The sequence below is a fragment of the Eptatretus burgeri genome, chromosome 10 (assembly GCF_056783735.1).
Source record: "Eptatretus burgeri isolate ZD-2024b chromosome 10, Ebu_testis_v1, whole genome shotgun sequence".
NCBI classification, from domain to species: domain Eukaryota; kingdom Metazoa; phylum Chordata; class Myxini; order Myxiniformes; family Myxinidae; genus Eptatretus; species Eptatretus burgeri.
This window is the reverse complement of record NC_140970.1, coordinates 106,837,425-106,858,841: the sequence shown is the minus strand read 5'-3', so window position 1 is coordinate 106,858,841 and position 21,417 is coordinate 106,837,425. Positions and strand designations below refer to the sequence as shown.

At 41.8% G+C, this 21,417-nt stretch overlaps 1 protein-coding gene across 4 annotated transcripts in view; it reads left to right on the top strand.

The window, feature by feature from the left end:
* KIF3A (kinesin family member 3A) overlaps window positions 1–21,417 on the top strand; it is a 198,155-nt gene that overhangs the window by 77,342 nt on the left and 99,396 nt on the right. For all 4 annotated transcript variants that reach the window (XM_085899852.1, XM_085899850.1, XM_085899851.1 and 1 more), the window contains one exon: window positions 5,689–5,845. In XM_085899852.1, the coding sequence (XP_085755978.1) occupies window positions 5,689–5,845 (157 nt within the window). The remainder of the gene's footprint in view (window positions 1–5,688; window positions 5,846–21,417) is intronic.

Here is a 21,417-nt window from a genome sequence, read left to right as displayed (position 1 = left end):
ACGAATGCTCCTGAGCCCCATAGAGGAAAACTATTTATCTTGCCGACATGTGGGCATGGCTATCATACTGCTACTCCCACCTCCTAGACTAATGCTCCTGAGCCCTCGTGTGGAGCGGTCACTCACCCGTGCTCCCACATGGGCGTGAATTTTTTTTCTAACTATTGTAATGAGCTCCCCACATATACATACAGAGGTGCTCGGTCTTGCCTCCGCCACCTGCTAATTACTTTTTAAATTTTGTACGAGGTGCTGGGAATTTCTCCATGGCAAACTGAACCGTGTTCGCCACACCCACTGTTCGCGCTGTGGAACCTCCCGCCTTCTGCACATGGTGTGCTTCGTTGTCCTCCCCTGGCTGAACTCACCACGCCCACTCTCACACCGTGGGACTTTCTCCCGTGGAACTTGCTCACAAGCCATCTCACATCCTTTCACACGTCGTTCATTCACATGGGGAGTCTCTCTGAGGTTGCGTATCCACTCCAGCCATTCTCATACATGCTGGGTGCACCAAACGTATGCCCACGCCCCGCAGCACCCCATGCCCATATCCCTGTGGGAAAATGTTGAAGCCAAATTTATTGATTCCCTTTAATCTTCCCCATGCTCTCAGCTGTCCACGCTCGGGGTGATTCGCCTGACATGGACCGTCCACACACCGTTACTTGTGGTGCTTTGCATGCCGGTCCCCCATGGACCGGCAGGGGTTCCAATTTTAATCACTTTAACTTCCCGTACACGGGACCAGAACACATTACCATTTTTAGCTCACCTGTTCGAAGAACAGAGAGCTATAGCGATACCCCCGGCGTGAGTGTCAGCGTGAGCGTCAGCGTGAGCATGAAAATGTTAAAGTTTTTGATGCAAGTTATTTTTTCCTTTCTAATGTTTTTATCAACCACACTATTTTTTATTTATACGCCCGATTATATTTATTTATATTTATATATACATATATATATATATATATTTATATATACATATATATATATATATATATATATATATATATATATATATATATATATATCGGGGCATATTATGTGATACCGGTCATCCGTCCGTCCGTCTGTCTGTCTGTCCGTCCGTCCGTCCGTCTGGTTCCTGTCCGCACTCTAACTCCCAAAGTTTTCAACTTTCACGTTTCATATTTGGTACATAGGTACAGACTGTGGAGACGGTGTGTCGCGACATACGTTCGTCATCTAAAGTGGTTGCCATGGCAACCAGGATGCTGTTTTCCATCGGTTCCTGTCCGCACTCTAACTCCCAAAGTTTTCAACTTTCACGTTTCATATTTGGTGCATAGGTACAGACTGTGGAGACGGTGTGTCATGACATACGTTCATCATCTATAGTGGTTGCCATGGCAACCAGGATGCTGTTTTCCATCCGTTCCTGTCCGCACTCTAACTCCCAAAGTTTTCAACTTTCACGTTTCATATTTGGTGCATAGGTACAGACTGTGGAGACGGTGTGTCATGACATACGTTCATCATCTATAGTGGTTGCCATGGCAACCAGGATGCTGTTTTCCATCAGTTCCTGTCCGCACTCTAACTCCCAAAGTTTTCAACTTTCACGTTTCATATTTGGTACATAGGTACAGACTGTGGAGAGGGTGTGTCGCGATATACATTCGTCATCTTAAGTGGTTGCCGTTTTCCATATAGTAGCACAATTCTGTATATACCTACTTGTTCGGGCGTATATTGTGCTCACTTGCGCTCTTGTTACTGATTACAATATACAAATACATATATTGCTTTAAAATTATACTTCACTGCAATGCTTTATAAAAAATATTAATTATTAGACTAGTCTTTTAAAAACAATAAATGTATAAACAGGCGAGCATTGGGTGGCTTTGATACCAACTCTGGTTAATTTTTCGCTCACGGAGGACCCACCCCCTCTCATCAATCAACTTAATGGCTAACATCAACGTCTGTGTTGGTGCATGCCCTGTGCTCTCTCGTTCACTCATCCATTCCATTCCGCACGCTCCCGACACACACTGGCACACTCGCTCTCGGCACACATTCCACATTCAGCATCACGCCAGGAAACCCCGGATTCTTTATTCCCCCCAAGCTCAAGATGCATCAGTTCACATCATGGACTTGCTCCGGCTCACACAGCCTCTCCTTTACTGCACTCACCTCTTCCCGGTTTTCCTCAAGGGCTCGTATCCTCTCCTCCTGGATCTGCAATGTGCTATCCCATCTTTGCACATTGTTTCAACACATCGCATGAACTCCTTCTTTACTCCCTTTGCCTGTTCCTCTGTATCTATTTGTTCCTCCTTTACCTTATTCGTTTCGTCCTTTATTTCTGTGATCTCCCGCTTTGCTCTCATGAGTTCCCCTTCTCACATTACTTTAGTCTCTATAACGTGTTTCCATCTTTTGTTCTTTTGGCTCCATTGTTTGTCCCTCTCTTCTATTTTCTTTGTCACCTTGTCATATCTTGTCTTGCATTCTTTCTTTTACAGCTATTAGTTCCACTTTTGTTTCTTTCTTGGCTTTTTTAAGTTATTTTATTGCCCTGTTATTTTCCACAATTTGCTCCTTTAATTCTTCCTGTCCTTCCTTAAAGGTCCCCTGACATGCAAAACTTTCTTGTTATTACTTACGAAATCTAAAGATTTCGGAAGTATATTGATGACTTCCGTCATGTGTGTGTGTGTGTGTGTTTGTGTGTAGGCACGATAACTCGAGAACGGAAGAAGCTCCCAATGTCAAATTACACCACGTGATTCAGGAGGGTGATGGCTTGCGCTAATTAGATTTTGGTCAAAATCGGTCAAAGGTCAAGGTCACAGTGAGGTCAAACATTCGATTTTTGATGGTTTGGTACAGATTCATCATAGAAACTTCTGGTTTGCGTCGCTACCTTCTCCAGAGACAGCTTTTATTAGATAAGGTCAGAGGTCAAGTTGACGATTTCGTAAGTACCAGTCTATGACTGCTTGTTTATATATTAACTTGACCTTCCTAGTGAAGAAATCACCCATGTTTTTTTTTTTTTAATCAAAAATGGGATAATTAGAGCAATATTTCGATCATTTCTGGAGCTATTCGCAACTTGCTATGCCCCGCCCTTTAAAAAAATTGACTTCAGCGAATCGCAGCGTGACGTCACATACAGTAACTCGCACAGAGTGGATTGACTCGAGAGTCGAGATGTCGCGCGCCTTATACATTACCTACAAATGCATTTTGCACATGTTAGTGCAATCTCTGTGATCGTCTTAATTCCAGTGATTGTTTCAAGAAAGTTTTAAAGAGTTTTAGCCGTACTTTCGAAAATTCCTGCAAGATGTATCGTAGCAGGATGCAGCAATACAAGCAAAGACGCTGTAAGCCTTCATGTATTCCCGAAAGATGATAATCGTCGGAGACAAGAAATTCTGCTTCTGAGCCGTGTATGCACAACAATCACGAGGCAATTATTTTCCCTTTACTACCTTGTCGTAGTCGTATACAAATCCAATACATGTATGCACAATAAAGGGCTATACCATGTACACAAAATATAAAATGTGACTTGAACGTTTCCATTAAAAAAAACATTACAGGGACATACAAGTAAAATACTAAAGATTAATATTGCATCATTTCAAGGCGCAAGGAGAAAATTTTAAAATCAAACAATGTGAAAAACCTGCACCCACATTTTGCAGCTTATTGAATTGTTCGTTGAAACCAGCCTGCTGGGATAGGTACGATTCCACATACATGCAAGCCAGGTATGGCTGCACTCGACATGCATGGGTTTATTCTAAAGTGAAGTTACTGCTTCCATTGGCTTGCTATTCATTAACATTTAGCCAAAATGCTGTAATAAAAGAAAAGGGAAAAAATGTTTGCACAACTATGAAAGACAAATTTATCTGTCCTATTACACGGCCTCATAGCCTCGGGACTCTTACGCATTGACTTATACATTGTGTGCATGCTAATACAAATTACTTGTCAACTCGAGATCTCTAGAGTCGAGACGTCCGATAAATCCGTCGTCCGTCTGACTCGGCCGATAAATCTGACGTGCTGAAGCTTTATTTTATTATTTTCTTTTCTTCATTGTTTTCTACTGGTGCTACATGACAACAGTCGGAATAAAATAAATAAAAATGCAACAGAACGTCAGATTTATCGGACTACTCGAGACAATTGTATCGCAAGGTGTGTTCTGCACACAAGTTTTCATCGTATCCGCACAGTGAGATTGCTTCGTTTTATGCGCGGAGAGATACGGCCGATGACATGGGCTGGCCTTGTTTGTAATTCATTCGCCGCGAAGCAACATGTGCGCTGCGCTGCGCTGTTCACGTCACCTCACTGAAATATTTCTGATATCGAGCAGTATGCAAGTCGAATTTACATTATTGAATTACGAATAGGATTTAGTCTAACCAGTTGTTATTTCTGAGTCTTCCTTCGATGTCCTCCCGATCATCATGAATTCCGGGAATTTCATCGCTATTTTTCTCTGCTTGTCCTGCTTCGGGCTCGAACTGGTAAGGCCGTATTTCATTTCCAGCTGCCTGAACTTCACTTCCCGCGACTACGTTATCCGACAATTCTCCATTTGATTCAGACCAAAATCCTTCATTTCTCTCACACTCACTGTCGTTACCAAACAAATGAAAGTCCATGTCAGCCATTATTCAAAACCAAATGTTCGATTTTTTTTAAAGCAGAAATGAACGAAGCGATTGAGTTGACCAATCAAATGTGGAAATGCACAGCAAGCCAATAGAATCACGTAGACCACCAACCTGAGTAATTTACGTGCAGCTTTTGTAATCCTGTAGTTGACGTCATGTTGGTTACGCCCCTTTCAGGAGAATTTTTAGGGGCGTTCCCAAAGAGGTTTGTTTTTTTAATTTTACATTTTACAGAATGATTATTGTGAAAAATCATTGTCAGATCTGAAATAACGATGAAAAACTCCTCTTGGACATATATAAATGAAATTTCAGTACTTTTGCATGTCAGGGGACCTTTAAGTCCTTTTATCTCCATCTGTATTTCATGCATTTGATCCGTTATTTTGACCTGATCCACCCTCATCTCATCCCAGACGCTGTCCATGCACCCGCTCACCTCGTTCACTTCCTCCCGAAAAGCCTTGATCCTCGCAGCCATGTTATTGCCCATCACATCCAGCTTTTTCCCCATCACCTTCACATCATTACTCATCGCCTCCTGCCCCGCATTCATTTTATTTTCCAGCCTTTCGACCAGCACCTTCTGTCCCAACATATAGCATAGATATCTCGACATATGGTATGTACATAATATATAGATGACTGCATAAATAGACCTCCCGAAGCGATACTTGATTGAAACCACCAGATGGTGATCTCGTTTGTGTTTCCAGAGATTGATGTTTTGCTAATTGATTCCTGTTCACCTCCATTCCTCATTATGGATTGTATTGAATTTCCTGTTGATTATTCGATGCCACCTTTTCCTCGCACTATGTTTATAATAATAACAGACACATTTATTTTGTGTGTAGATGTGTTCTGTAACATTGACACATTTGTTAGGCCTGCGGTGTTTCAATAAAACCTCGTTTTTTTCTGTTTGGTTGTTCAGTGTTCATTGCATTTTTGAAGACTGTTGCAAGCTGTTTGGGGGATGATAAATCCATACGTTGTATACTTTTTTGCAGGTAAGAAGAAGATTTCTGCCGAAAAGATGGGTGAGATGCAGGTGAAGATTGAGGAAGAGCGAAAAGCCTTGGAGACAAAGCTTGACATGGAGGAAGAAGAGAGAAATAAGGCTCGTGCAGAACTTGAGAGGCGTGAAAAAGATCTTCTCAAAGCACAGTGTGTTTTTCCAATTACTTTTCAGATATTTTTCTGTGTTAATAAATGATCTATTTATTGCTCTTGAATTGGAAAAATTAAGTTTGATTCCCAAGCCCTTTGCAATGGCATTTTTCATTCTTTAGTCCGATAGACTGAAAGGGTGGTGTCGAGGTAGCACATTTACCTCTGTGCTGTCTCGTCAGGGTTTCTTTCCTGGCCCGACTATTAACTGTCAGATTGATAATTTGCAGACAGGGCATTGCATCACAAAGTGTGTCGTGTTTCAGATGGACGTTAAGCTCGATGTCCCATCTGTCAGTATTGGTTGGTGAACATCAAAGACCCAATGGCGTCTTTCAGGAAGAGTAGGCGAGTTATTGACGGCACCCTGAACAAATTCCAAATTCCTAATACCTGTCCAATCAACTCTAGTCGACAACTGTCCCCGGCCAAGTGCACAAGAAGGTGGGACTAATTGGGGCAGTTAAAGAAGTAGTAGTATATTCTTTAATCCTATCAGAGAGAGTTTTTGATAGAATGAAAACTCCTTAGACTTCCCAAAATATAATAATAACTGTTCTTGTATACCATGTACAATTTTCCATTGCCTGAATCGTTTTTTTTGAAGGAAAAAGATGGCAGAGACATCATTTATACCACTTACAACTGCTTCAGAATGCTCTTGTACTGTATAAGCTAACGTTTTACTGCCATTACTTTTTAGGTGAACAGTCTGTCTGCCTGTCATCCAACCTCGGCCATTTGCACAACTTTCGATCAAAATATTATGTGAAAGTTCCTTGAGGATGATCGAATGAGTATCTCGAGGCACTTTATGATGAAATCTATTTAAATATTTGCTGGTGCAGACAAAAAAAAGTTTGATTGCACTTACAGAGACCTTTACAATGTTGAGTAAAAGGTATAAAATTATTGTGCAAATATGACGTAATATATGAACCTTTTTTTTTTAGTATGCATAGTCGAGGCTGATGGAAGAACTAGTACACTGAACCGATCAGAACTTAACAGGATGCAAAAGGAGCAGTAGAGACGCACGACAGGGCGTTTCGTCATAGTTTTAGCCACTTTTCTCACCACAAACATTACTTTTTTTGTTCATTTTCTTCAAACTGAGCTGACACTTCTGTCCTTTTTAAGTACAAGGCATTGGGAAGATAATTCATGATGTTTTAGAAACAAAACAAAGAATAAATGCTAATCTATTTGGGTTTAATATCAACATACTGCAACATGCATGGGTGTTAACTGTCACGAGGTGGAATTTCATTCTGAGATATTTCTGGCCAAATTCTTCAAAAAATACCAAAACAAAACTTTTTTGCCTCAAAACAATGCCATAAATGCAAAAAAATCCCATGCGTGATAGTTTCACGCTTCCACCTGCCATAAGCTGATACAACGCTGCAGCATGACGGCAGATTTGCACTTGGCTTTTGTTCGCATGCTTGATAAATTGGTCGCCATTTTATCGGATCATTGATACTCTTGATACTTCTGTAAGATAAACCATTAATTTTATGATGAAAAAGAACTCTATGTTTGACACTGACCAACTCAAAAATAAATAAGGGTGGGAATTGCTGCCATATAGATGAGTTAGGCCGGCCTTTTTAAAGTTGGCTCTTAAAGACAGACAAATGTGGGTGGGCTTGATGTGTGGCAACAGCTTATTTATGATGGAAAAAAAAGTCTCAGACAAGCTAAATTTCCAGAACACAGATCAAGCATCTCTGGCTACAGCATCTGAGGCCAACTCCACACATGACTGCCTGACTTCCTCTACTATTGCAGCCAATGTGTGGTTCTCGATGGAATCCTTTCATCTCCTCTCCCTGTCAAGGCTGGAGTGCCCCAAGGCAGTCTTTTGGGCTCAGTCATATTCCCGATCTTCATCAATGATCTCTCTGACTCTCTGGAAAATCCTCTTCATCTATTTGCTGATGACCATCCTCTGCCATGACATCCCTCATCCTTCAGAAAGACAGGCAGACATTGACATCCTCTTCCCTCTCTTCAGACATTGACAAAATCACACTTGGAATAGGTCTTTTAATCCTGAGAAATCTCACACACTCACCATCTCTCTCCGAAAGGATCGTGTGGCCAACCCTCCAAATCTACATTCTTAACAACCCTCTCAAAGAAGTTCAGTCACTTAAACTCTTGCGGCTCACTCTCAGCCACGATCTTTCTTGGGTAAACCACATTTCAATGTTGGCCCTCAAAGACGGTCGCCGACTGGACATCCTCCATCATGCAAAGTCCTTCGTCGGCCCACCTGAGCTCCTATCCACCTACAAGGCCTTCATCCACAGCTTGATGGAGTACCAAGGCCTTCAAGATTATTGGAATCTCAAGTGATGAAACTGAGTAAACACGCTTATTACGTCACCATTGCAGTCAGGTCGGTGGTCTATCTGCCATCCACCACTTCCTTTATGATCTGTCACCCTCTGCCCGCTTCATGCTTCGTCCACCCCCACCCCCAAGCTTTTCAGGGTGCACGTGGTCCACCATTAACACTGTAATGGCAAAACTCCCAAAATCCAGGATCGCTGCTCACCTCCACTCATTTCTTCCTCCCTTTTCCTGCCTGTGAACCACTTTCCACATCCTCTTCAATCTCATACTTTCCTCCAGGTCTTCAAGACAGCTATTTATATCTCTCTCTCTCTTCTCCCTCTCCCTCTCCCTCTCCCTCTCCCTCTCCCTCTCCCTCTCCCTCTCCCTCTCCCTCTCCCTCTCCCTCTCCCTCTCCCTCTCTCTCTCCCATCCAAAACCATGATGTTTTCTACACTCGATAAACCACCTACATCTCAAATTTTGCTTCCTTATGCATCTTATCCACCACCTGCATTTTCTCTTATCCATCATCCTTAGCTGCATTCCTTGTTGGCCGTCTCCAATTATTTTCTCCCTCCTTGTTGTTTGAATCCCCCCATTCTTTTTCTGCTGTTCCTTTTCTTCTTTTGCATCCTGATCCATTCTGTGTTCTCGCTCTTCCACGAGCCTTGATTTTTGTCGACAAAAAATGAAGTTTACAGTCCTTCAGATGGACGTTAGACTGGTGTCCCTTCTGCTTGTTGTTTGACATTAAATATGTAAAGGGTGTTTATTTGCCATGAGTAAGTGAGTTATCACTGGTATCCTGAACAAATTTCAAATTCCTTACTCAAGTGCAGGTAACAACTGATTCGATCTTATTGGATACCCCTTGACACCAGGTTGCACTGATTGCTATCTCGGAGCATGGTTTCTGTGTGGGCTGCAGCTCCTACACCATAAACAAATTCACCTGTCCAGGTGTTCATATATCAGGTGTGAATGTTAAGATAGGTTACAATGTGTTTTCATCTCAGCTTATCAGATTTGCTGGATTTCGTTCTGTTAAGGATGATTTTGTGGTTCGTGCTCAGAAGATGTATTCCATAATGTTTTTGGATGTCATTGTAATCTCTTGTTTAAGTTTGGTTGGTTTTCGTGGAAACAGGTTCCCGTAGCATTGGAAGTTGTGTGAAATTCAACCTTCCCTTTTCCGGAACTTCAACCTTCCCTTTTCCGAATGTTACGCGATCCTTATTTAAAATAAATAAATAAATTCACTTTTGACTATACACCTCCCATAGCCACGTGCTTCTCCCGTAACCACATGATCTGTTTCCACCCTCTGCATTTACCGATCCAAATTCACCATTCGTGGCATTCCGTGTCAAGTGTATACACCCTCCTGACACTAATACCTCATTTTCTCCCCATATGTTGGTCATTTATTCACTTGGGTGAAAAAACTCAAAATACCAACTTTTAGACCTGTGGGCCAATCGGGGCCCATTTTAGGGGCCCCCCAAATTTGGGCGCCCCCGGCTGCCCCACAATTTTCCAGAGGCCATATCACAGGTTGTAGTGGTCCGATTTGGCTGATATTGGTATCAAAATGCTCGTAAAAGCGAGATCTTTCCAATCGCGCAAAGTAAAATCACTACGAAACAGTAATTCAAAAAGTTATAGTTTGGCGCGCCCTTTGACCATGGGCCCCGGCTCCCCAGCCAAAGCGATGGTCCCGATTTTTTCGTGTGAGAATACCCCTTCATATACTCCAACACCTCAGCATAAATGACCTAAGTTGGTGTCAAAGCCACCCAATGCTCGCCTGTTTATACATTTATCGTTTTTAAAAGACGTCTAATAATTAATATTTTTTTATAATTCTCTAACAATTTTTTTTTGGGGGGGGGTGGAAATCACTTAAAACATGTAGAAATGCAAAAAAAAAAAATTTCTCTCAATTTTTTTTGGGGGTGGACCAAGTCCAAAATCTAATGGCATGATCCTTGGACCATACCTAACCCCCCCACCAAGTTTCGTTGAAATCCTAATCACTTAAAACATGTAGAAATGCAAAAAAAAAAATCGAAATTTTGTTGAAAAAAAAGTTGCAAAAAAATTTTTTTGGGGGGAGGGTTGGAAATCACTTAAAACATGTAGAAATGCAAAAAAAAAAAAATTTTTTGTCTAACAATTTTTTTTGGGGGGGGGGTTGGAAATCACTGAAAACATGAAGAAATGCAAAAAAAAATAATTTTTTTCTCTAACAATTTTTTTTTTTTGGGGGGGGGGTTGGAAATCACTTAAAACATGTAGAAATGCAAAAACAAAGAAATCGAAATTTTGTCGAAAAAAGTTGCAAAAATTTTTTTTCTCTAACAATTTTTTTTTGGGGGGGGGGGGGTTGGAAATCACTTAAAACATGTAGAAATGCAAAAAAAAATTCTCTAACAATTTTATTTGGGGGGGGGACCAAGTCCAAAATCTAATGGCATGATCCTTGGACCATACCTTACCCCCCCCCCCCCACCAAGTTTCGTGATCCGTTGAGTTTTTCCGTAATACAAAAAAATTAACATTCTCACGCTAACGCTCATACCGGGGGTATCGCTATAGCTCTCTGTTCTTAGAACAGGCGAGCTAAAAATGGGATCTCAATGGGTTCAAGTGTGATGATGGTTTTATTGTTCAGGGACTTGGGTGCTGAACACACAATACGCCACAATACATAGCACAATATTTGAACACAAGATTTCCAATACACTATATCAGTATATTGTACATATATTTTCCACATGCACATGCAGGAACTGGAAGCAATACTAGTATGAGTAAGAGTTTTTCCAAGCATATTATAGTCAAGATTTTTTGCCAACTAATGTTTTATTTGACAGCTATGTTTCTTTTTTACTGATTGTGTAGGTTCTACCTGAGCAGTTTTTGGTTCTACGGAAAGAAGTATATCAGAAATGTCTAAAATGCAGTGATCTTCAATGTCAGGAAAAAAGAAACTATTTGCAGGCCCGTTCGGATGAAGAAAATTCACTTTCACTTCATGAGTGTCCTGAAAGGCTTCCATTATGCAGGCAAGCCACCATTTTCCATCATAGTGCACTGTGACATAACCTGAGAGTTTCCCGTTAAAAGTTAGTGTAGATTTTGAAATAGCTGACTCGATACGGTGTTCCTCGCTAAGGCTGAATTAGCGTACTTGAAGAGCAGTTTCAGAAATAGGGATGAAAGCATGAAGTTTTTGAGTTCCAGCTATGGTTTTGGCCGTTTTTAACCTTTCTTCCAGATTTCGTTCTTCCTCGTCATACGCCTCTTGGATCCCGTAACTGAACTTCATTTAATTCAAACCATTTTCAGCAAAGGCGAAAATATCTTTTGGAGAAATATTTTGACTGTCGTAAGGTCTACGCAGGCTCTCACATGTTGCTTCTCGTTTGACTGTACCTCCCATGCCATCTGAAGGGCCCTTGCCATGACTTGTGGCAAAAAATGCCATTCTGCGTCAATACCATACTCTGATTTGTGACGACATAGGTTTATGAAGGCTTTGCAATTCTTATATTGGCCAGCGCAACCGTCTGAGAAATAGTAAAGTTTCTTTACATTTCCAAAGCTAGATTTCAAATGTTCAATGAGCATTCTTTGAAAGAGGTGGACTGAGACAACGTTGTGAGTATTGCATTCTGATATAATCGTGAACGAATCGTGGTTTAATTTGCCATCGTCCGATTTGAAATAGTAAACCCAGGGGTGAATTGTCGCTTGAGAGCAGTTCCGATGGAATCCTTGGGCCGCATCCTGTACGACAAATGAATAGTTCTCTGAGAAGTCTCCAATAATGACAAATTCTCCTTCACAGATTTCGTCTTTCTTATTTTTCTGAAACTGAGATTGGGCCTTGGCAATGAAGTCGTGTCTCACTAATTTCACCACTCGTTCACAGAATTGATTAATGAATTCTTCCAAAGGCAGGACCATGGAGCTCAGTTCAGATCTGTCGGTGGATATCCACCGTTTAAACTGAATTTCATCAATATCCTCTACTTCATAAGCACTCAGTAGCTCGGTTTTGAAGTCTTCAATTGATGGGCAACTTTCACAAGTTCTGAAATAACATGCCGGTTGTGCTCGGTTACAAACTATGCGTGCTATCACATGATGATAGCTCGGAAGTTCGGCTATCTGTGGCATTTTGGGACCAAACATCATGAGTTTCACATTTTGATGTATCGTACATACACATACACTGTGTGTACCGCCTGAACCGGCCAGGACACACTCCGAGGGACGGAGCATGGTGAACTTCGCGAATCCAACTTTCAAGCCAGGGTTCTTCTCTTTGAATTTCTGTAACATTTCCTTGAGATTGTTTAGTACCAGGCGCTTTTGAATTTTGGCTTTTCCATGTTCATTCCTGACCACCACACAGTCCTTTTTTCCTGGCATTATTCGGCTGACTTCATCACTTTGGTAAAATTCGGTTACGGCGGATTTCACTTCGTCAGGCAATATTTTACCCTGTTTGGGATTTGGAGACGAGAGCATACCATTTTCTTTCTCTAAATTTTTGGCTTGCACAGCCATTCTTTGGGAGCAACTGAATTTACTCATCATCCCTCTGATGCTCATATTCCGAGCAAATATTGTCAGTATACGTATTTGCTCTGAACGGCTCGAAACAACGTATTTTTCTTTCAGGCTTTTGATCACCTCTGGCATGCAGTTTTCATCACATTTTGACACTGTATTTTGTGTTTTCTCCACAGTGCTTGGTCCAGCAACTAGTTCTAATTTCTTTCGCACAGAATCTTCCACTTTACTTCGCTTTTCAGGAACGTATCCTGGGTTCCTTTCCGCCTTTCGTTTGTCGAATGGGCTTTCACCTATCATCGATAACGACTGGTTTAATAGGTCAACTTCTGCTTCTCGCTCAAAAACCTCCTCGTCCTCATCTGTCGAAATAGATTCTGCAATACCTTCGATAGTACCTTCTGATGATAATTTCAGACGAGTCGAAGTTGATTCTTCAATACGCTCTGGGGACAACTGAGAACGTTTATTTCTGCACGAAGTACAAAGTCTGTCATCTTTTTTCACCTTTGAAGAAAATTTCATCAACATATCATTTGACACATTGCGAAGATCTTTTCGTTGTTTCGTTTTATGGCAGCTGAATGGATTGCAACAGTATTTTCGGAACTCCTTTCGATCTTCACTCGCCATGCTTACTGCAAAATATGCAAAAACTGAGATTATCCCATTTATAACTTAATTTGATGATGGTTAAACAAAAAATATACACTTAAAAATCAATAGACACAATAGGCAGAATAATTTTTCGCAAATGATGCTATATATATATATATATATATATATATATATATATATATATATATATATATATATATATATATATATATATATATATATATATATATATATATATATATATATATATATATATATCTCGGCACGCCCCTTTTTTTGTTCCACCATCAGATTTGTGTTGCTGCATGAAATGAAATTGTATTAATATTTCGGCACGCCCCTTTTTTAGTTCCACCATCAGATTTTTGTTACTGCATGAAATGAAACAAGCTTTGACATATTATATAGTAATGATTTTATTGTCTTCCTTAAGAGGCTCCTCAAAATTCGTTTTGATGATTATCTATATTAATATTTCGGCACGCCCCTTTTTTGTTCCACCATCAGATTTTTGTTACTGCATGAAATGAAATTTATATTAATATTTTGGCACGCCCCTTTTTTAGTTCCACCATCAGATTTTTGTAACTGCATGAAATGAAACAAGCTTTGACATATTATATAGTAATGATTTTATTGTCTTCCTTAAGAGGCTCCTCAAAATTCGTTTTGATGATTATCTATATTAATATTTCGGCACGCCCCTTTTTTGTTCCACCATCAGATTTTTGTTACTGCATGAAATGAAATTTATATTAATATTTTGGCATGCCCCTTTTTTAGCTCCACCATCAGATTTTTGTTACTGCATGAAATGAAACAAGCTTTGACATATTATATAGTAATGATTTTATTGTCTTCCTTAAGAGGCTCCTTAAAATTCGTTTTGATGATTATCTATATTAATATTTCGGCACGCCTCTTTTTTGTTCCACCATCAGATTTTTGTTACTGCATGAAATGAAACAAGCATTGACATATATAGTAATGATATTATTGTCTTCCTTAAGAGGCCCCTCAAAATTCGTTTTGATGATTATGGTAGTTAAACAGTTCATGTTCATCTGACTTTTTATTATTCCGACTGCACTTCATTAGAACATAGATTGTGGATAGATGCGCAGATCCCAGGAGAACAACTATAGCTGTACAGAACAATTCATATTATCGATGGATAAAAATGATATTTAATTGATATTATAATAAATTGTTTATTTAAAATATCTTCAAATTTTGTGAGTTTTTAGTTTGTTGTGAAATATTAGGTCCTCGGGTCTCCGCATAGTGGCGTACAGGCTTAAGTCGTACTTCTGTTTACTACCGTAGAAAATCACAGAACCATCCGATCGACATGCTGTTAACAGTTTCAGAATCAGCTAAATTCTACAACATATGAATATGGAGACGAAACTGATCCGGCCAGCTAAAATCTACAAGATATGACTATGTAGACGAAACTGATCCAGCCTTTTGGATCACTTTAAAGCAGGGTGCCCTGTAATTTTAATGCGCTCTATGGATCCTCCGGAACTCACGAATGGTACACGTTGTGTAGTCACTAAACTACGTGGTAATGTCATCAAAGTGGAGCTACTGCGGGACAGTCGAAGGGGAAAACCTGAATGATAGTCAATGGATAAAAATGATATAATATATTGTTTAAAATACATTCATGCTATCTGTCTTTTACCATATGTTGCCAGTGACGCCCGTCAAAGACGGGCACCTTTACTAGTATATAATAGTCCAGAAATGATGATTGTCAATTTCAGACATAAAGTCGCCTGCCAGCAGATGACGTTATTGGAACGATGACGGCAAACGTAGCCCAATGTCGAATCAAGAATTAGTGATATGTGGACCCCGAACAATAAAACCATCATCACACTTGAACCCATTGAGATCCCATTTTCATTTATGCTGAGGTGTTGGAGTATATGAAGGGGTATTCTCACACGAAAAAATCGGTATCATCAGTTTGGCTGGGGGGCAGGGGCCCAAGGTCAAAGGGCGCCCAAAAGTATAACTTTTTGAATTACTGTTTCGGAGTGATTTTACTTCACGCGATTCGAAAGATCTCGCCTTTACGAGCATTTTGATACTAAGATCATCCAAATCGGACCACTACAACCTGTGATATGGTGACTGGAAGATTGTGGGTCAACCAGGGGCACCCAAATTTGGGGGGGGCCCTAAAATGGGCCCCCAGGTCTGAAAATTGACACAATGTTTTACCGTGGATACAAACACTTGCACAAAAAAGAGTGAAATATGAGACGGTGTCAATTTCGCTGAAAAATGTGTACACTTGACTGGAACGCCCCATTCACCTCACAATTTTTTTCAAAAACCTTTCCATGACCTAATCTGATGAAAACTCTCTCAAAAAATAACAACAATAATAAAAAATAATCTATTATATTGCTTCATCTTCCTCTTTCACATGTGTGGTTCTCATTACTGTATCATAATGCACTACTCTTTTTCTATTTCAACAGACTACTCTCGATTTCAACTTTCTTTCATGCCTTGCCGAAAAAAATCCAACTGTTACAGCATTTCTTCTCTCCATTCTCTTAATTTTCCTTTAGTGCATCCATCAAGAAATGTCTTGAATCGCATCTCTCACCGAAAAATTTTAAATCCCAGTTTGCTCTGAATGTTCCCTTTCCATCAACCGTTCTCTTTTATTTCAACTTCAGTGCCAACTCACCCCTCTCACCCTCCCCTCTCAAAGCAACCATCACACTCTTCTCCCTCCAAGCTTCACTCTCACCTTTCTCAAAAACTCCCTCCTCACCTTTCTCCCTCAACTCTGCCCACTCACCCTTCTCCCACCATTCACCCCCCCTCACTCACCGTTCTCAAAGTTGCCCCCCCCCTCACATCCACAAAGCCGGCTCCTTCCCCTGCCCTCTCACCTCCAATCTCATCACTCCACCTTCTCAAATCCTCAAATGCCTTCTTCCCCCTCTTTCGCCCCCCTCTCCCCCAGCACCACCGAGCCGATTCTCCTCCTTATCCAGCCCCCTCCCCGAGCGATTCTGCAATCCCCCACACTTTCAACAACTCTCCTTACCTCCCCCCTTCTCCTCCCTTGTCCTATCCTCCCCCTTCCCTCCCATCCCCTGCACCCAAAGCCTCCTCCCTCCCTCTTCATTAACAGTGTGGACCTCAAATATCTGGAGCCTTCGCTCAAACCTGACAGATCTTTCCATACAGGTTGCCACTGACAAACCAGACATAATCTGCTCAACAGAAACTTTCCTCCCCCAAGATGTCTCTGACTCCCAAGTATCTCTCCCTGGTTACTCCCTCCTCCGGTATGACAGACCTGAGCCTCGTCCTGGTGGAGGAGTTGCTCTCTTTATCAAAGACTCTATTCCTCACTCTCTATGCACTGCTCTCACTTCCCCACACCCCCAGGAATGCCTCTGGCTTGGGCTTCCCCTCCACTCCCACCTCATGTTTATATGTGTACTGTACCATCCACCAAACAGTGATGACTCCATTTAAACCTCACGATCCGAAAACATGGACCAACTTCCCTCTTCTCATCCGAACTCTCTCTTCCTCATATGTGGCGACTTCCATTGTCATCATGCCAGTTGGCCAGGTGTGGGTACCTCTATCACCTGTCACGGCACTTCAGCAAAAGCTTTCTGCGACTCATTGGGACTGACTCAATCAGTCAACTTCCTGACCCGGATCTCAACCAATGGTACTCCATCTCTTCTGCATCTGATTTTGACAAATTTCCCCGAAAATATCCACTGTTCTTCCTTCGCTCCAATCGGTTCTTCTGACCACGTCCTTGTCAAAGTGGACATCTCTCTGGCTGTTATGAGAGAACCACCTCACTGCCGTCGAGTCTGGCATTTCACTCAGGCCGACTGGCAGGGTCTCCAAGCAGCCATCAAACTTCTTGACTGGTCTGTCATCACTACTTTCTCCAACATCAACTCATCCTGGGAATTCTTTTAAAGAAACTTGCCCTCCCTCATGCACAGATTTATCCCCTCTCGTCTTCAGTTGTCCTTCCCTTCCTCCTGCCCATGGTTCACTGAAGCTTGTGGTGAGGCAGTTGTCCTGAAACAACTTGCCTTTGCCTCATGGAAAGCAAACCCAACTGAGGGTAATCTCAGTTCCTTCCATCAAGCTCGGAACAAGTGTGTATCTACCCTCAGGAGAGCCAGAAACTTTCAGTCCTCTCAGGAGAAACTCAGGAGAGCCAGAAAGAAGTCCGAACTTTCAAACCTCTCTCCCTCCTCAAAATCCTGGTGACGTCTAATGAAATCTGTTTCTGGTGTTTGTTTCCCCTCCATCCCCTCCCTTACCTCAAATGGTCACACTGCTGACACGGCACGTGAAAAGGCTGAATGTCTAAACTCGGTGTTTGCATCGAAATCTTGTGTCCAAAACCCATCGCTTTCTGCACCTGCAACCACATACCAATCAGCCTTCTCCCAATCATCAGCAATGTTATGGAATCTATCATCGCTTCACACATGAAATCCTTCCTCTTCTCCAATGGCTTGATTTCCAATCATCAATTTGGTTTCAGACCATGCCCCTCTTCCCAAGATATGCTGCTTCTGCTTTCCCAACAATGGATGGAGGTCCTCAATGCCGGACATGAAATCCGAGCTGTATCCCAAGACATATCGTGTGCTTTTGACACGGTCTGGCACCCTGCCCTGCTCACCAAACTCTTCCTGTGGTATACAAGGCCATCTCCAATCATGGCTTGCAGACTTCCTCTCCTGTCGCAGCCAACATGTGGCCCTAAATGGAGTTCTCTCATCCCCTCTTCCTGTCCAGGCTGGAGTTCCTCAAGGCAGCGATCTGTGCCCTGTTCTTTTACTGGTTTTCATCAATGATCTCTCTGACTCTCTGGAAAATCCTTTTTATCTGTTTGCTGACGACTCCACCCTCTTCCGTACCATTTGTCATCCCTCAGACCGGCAAGCAGCAGCTTCTTCGCTCTCTGCAGATCTAGATAAAATCACAAACTGGTCCAACACGTGGAACATGTCTTTCAATCCGGGCAAATCTCACACTCAATATGTCTCTCCGAAAGGACCAGTTAGAACCCCCCCTCCCCCCAATCTACTTTCGCAACAATCCTCTGGAAGAAGTGCTTTCATTCAAGCTTCTGGGTCTCACTATTTGTCATGATCTTTCCTGGGAAAGCCACATTTCCAAGCTGGCCTCCAAAGCCAGTCGCCTCCATCGTGCAAAGTCCTTCCTCGGCCGACCTAAGCTCCTGACCACATACAAAGTTTTCGTCCGCAGCCTGATGAGTACTGCTCTCCCTTCTGGACTGGTGCTCCTGCCTCCCACCTTTCTCAGCTTCACGCTGTGGAAACCAAGGCATTTCAGATCATTGGTATCTTCCGTGATGAGGCTGAGACTTTGGGCCTCTCACTATCTCACCGCAGGCAGGTCGGTGGTCTTTCTGTGTTCTACCATCTCCTCTCCAGTCTCGCCCCCACCCCCCCTGCTGTGTCTGTGATTTGTCCCCACCATATTTCCGTAGGGCGCTCAAGGTTTGCTCGCAACCCCCTTCTGGTGAAACTACCAAAATCACAAATCACTGCTCACCTTCACTCTTTCATTCCTCTTTTTTTTCCCGCCTTTGAATAAACTCCCTCACTCTGTTCAATCCCATTCTTCCATCCAGGCATTCAAAACAGCTGTTCAACACCACCTCTTATTGTCCCCCATCCAAATCCTCGATCTTTTCCACCCCTGTTAATCCACCCCAAACCCACCTCATTCAAATTCCCTGCTTTCTTTGCTGAAAGTCCCTGTAATGTCCATCTTGTATTCCCCATGTTCCCCATCCCATCCCTCTTCCCTCCACAGATCTCCTTATGTCTGTTCCCCACTGTTTTGTCCTTCCCACTCCCGCTCCTCTTGTCTCATGCCCCCTTGCTGTGCGTTGTGTGTTCGCTCTCATACGAGCTTCGACAAGGTATTCAAAAAATAATAAGAAGAAGAAGAACGAATTGGTAATGTGTTTTTTACAAATTGATTAATGAATTAATTAAACTGGAAGTGTGTCCTTAGTGCTTACAGGAAATGGATCTTCATAATAAGTAGAAGGCCTGTGTATTGATGTGTGTGCCTGTGGATTCCTGTGTATTGATGTGTAGGTAAGGTAAGAAGGTATTTTCTGGTGTGAGTGGTGGGGGGGGGGGGGTGCTTTTTGTTGCTGTGTGGTTTGCATGCTTTCTGTTGGTATATAGTGTGGGTGTTTTCTGTTAGTGTGTGTATTTGTGTGATTGAGTGTGTGTTTTTTTTCTGTCCTCCATCTCTCTTTCTTTCTTTTTATTTGTCTCTGGAAGGGTGAATCTTGCAAATGATTTTTATAGGGTTCACTTTGAGTTTGTAGGAAAATTATTCAGGTTGTGTTTAAAAATGGGTTGTTTGTTAATTCGGTCACAGTCCCAAAAAAAGTATGTCAAGGACACTAATCAAATATCAGGTGCGCGACGTCCGTGCAGGTATGCTATTATGATGCAAGAACATATTGGAAGACCAAGCGGTCTTTGAGATCTCACATTGGCAAAATTGAGTGATGACAAAAAACATGTTTTTTTTTCAGACTCCATTTGACCTTGACTTTTATCCGAGAGGGGTATTATTTAAATTAAGTGTAAATGCTCCTTGCTCTCAGTTATCTTGGAAAAAATCTCAAGGAAAAATGTTCACAAGCTCTAGATTATCAAACGAGGGCAATTTCATTACGATCAGACAAGCCTCAGTCGAGTTATTGTGAAAAATGTTCACAAGGAAATTAGACACAGGTGGAGGCCATTCAGCTCTTCGTGCCTGCACCAAATCAACACCACACCAATTTATGAACACCAGATCAAAATAAGAAACTGCAAAATGCTTGTTTTTAATTGTTTTTTTGTTTGTTTTTTGGAGGTTTCCCCCTCCCCCCCCCTTTCTCCTCAAGGGAGGGGGCATGTGCGAGGGTGAAAAACACACATTAACCACACAACACCCCTTGACAAGACCCCCACCAACAGCACTCACATGCACACAATCACCCATCGATGCTCAAACTACCAAAAATTCTGATCAACATCCCCATATCCCTCTATCTCCATAACTTCCAGGTACCTATCTACTTCTAATTTATACTTTTCTACTGTTTCTGCTGCCACTACCTTTCCAGGGAGACTGTTCCATGCATTAACGACTCTCTGAGTAAAAGTCCCCCTACCTTCCTACCATCTTAACTCTCCTCTTCTTCACTCTCAGGCTATCTCCTCTGGTCCTATCACTCTCTACTCTGTCGAATATATAATTCGTCATTACTTATTAGAGCGCGGCGACATCACGCTGTTATATAATTGGCTATTCTGTTCTGTGTCTTCTGTCACACTTATTGTTGGGTGTGATGTGGGCGGAGATTGCCTTGTGGATTGTGGGCGGAGATTGCCGGGTGAATTGTGGGCGGGGTTAATGCGGAACAGTGACGTTTTTTGTGCTGAATCGTTTTCTGTGTGACGCCGGAAGTTGATTTTCTGAGCAGGAAGTGATAATCTTCCTGTTCTGTTATTTGTTGACGTGCAGCGTTGTAACTCTCGTTCTTAATTGTTTTTCACCAGAAGTGTTTATAAAACGTCTTGTGGAGGTGATTTCTTCCTCTTTTTTGGTGACAGAAGTGGTTATTACAGCGCGGCGACATCGTGCTGTTATATAATTGGCTATTCTGTCACGTCTTCTGTCACACTTATGGCCGCGTACGTCCCTTTGATCTGAGGGCTATAAATATAAATTTGTCCAATATCACAACCTTTCCCATCATGCATGCTAATTCACCGTGTCTACATTTAAATTTTATAACTGAAAAATTATTTCATCATTCTTAACCTAGACTTTTACTGCCCCCAGCCACGCGATATCGAAGTATTCGCTTCTTGTCTACCTTTATATCTCTACCTTTCATGATCTTAAACATCTCCATCATATGTTTTCGTAACCACCTCCTTTCTCGTGTATAA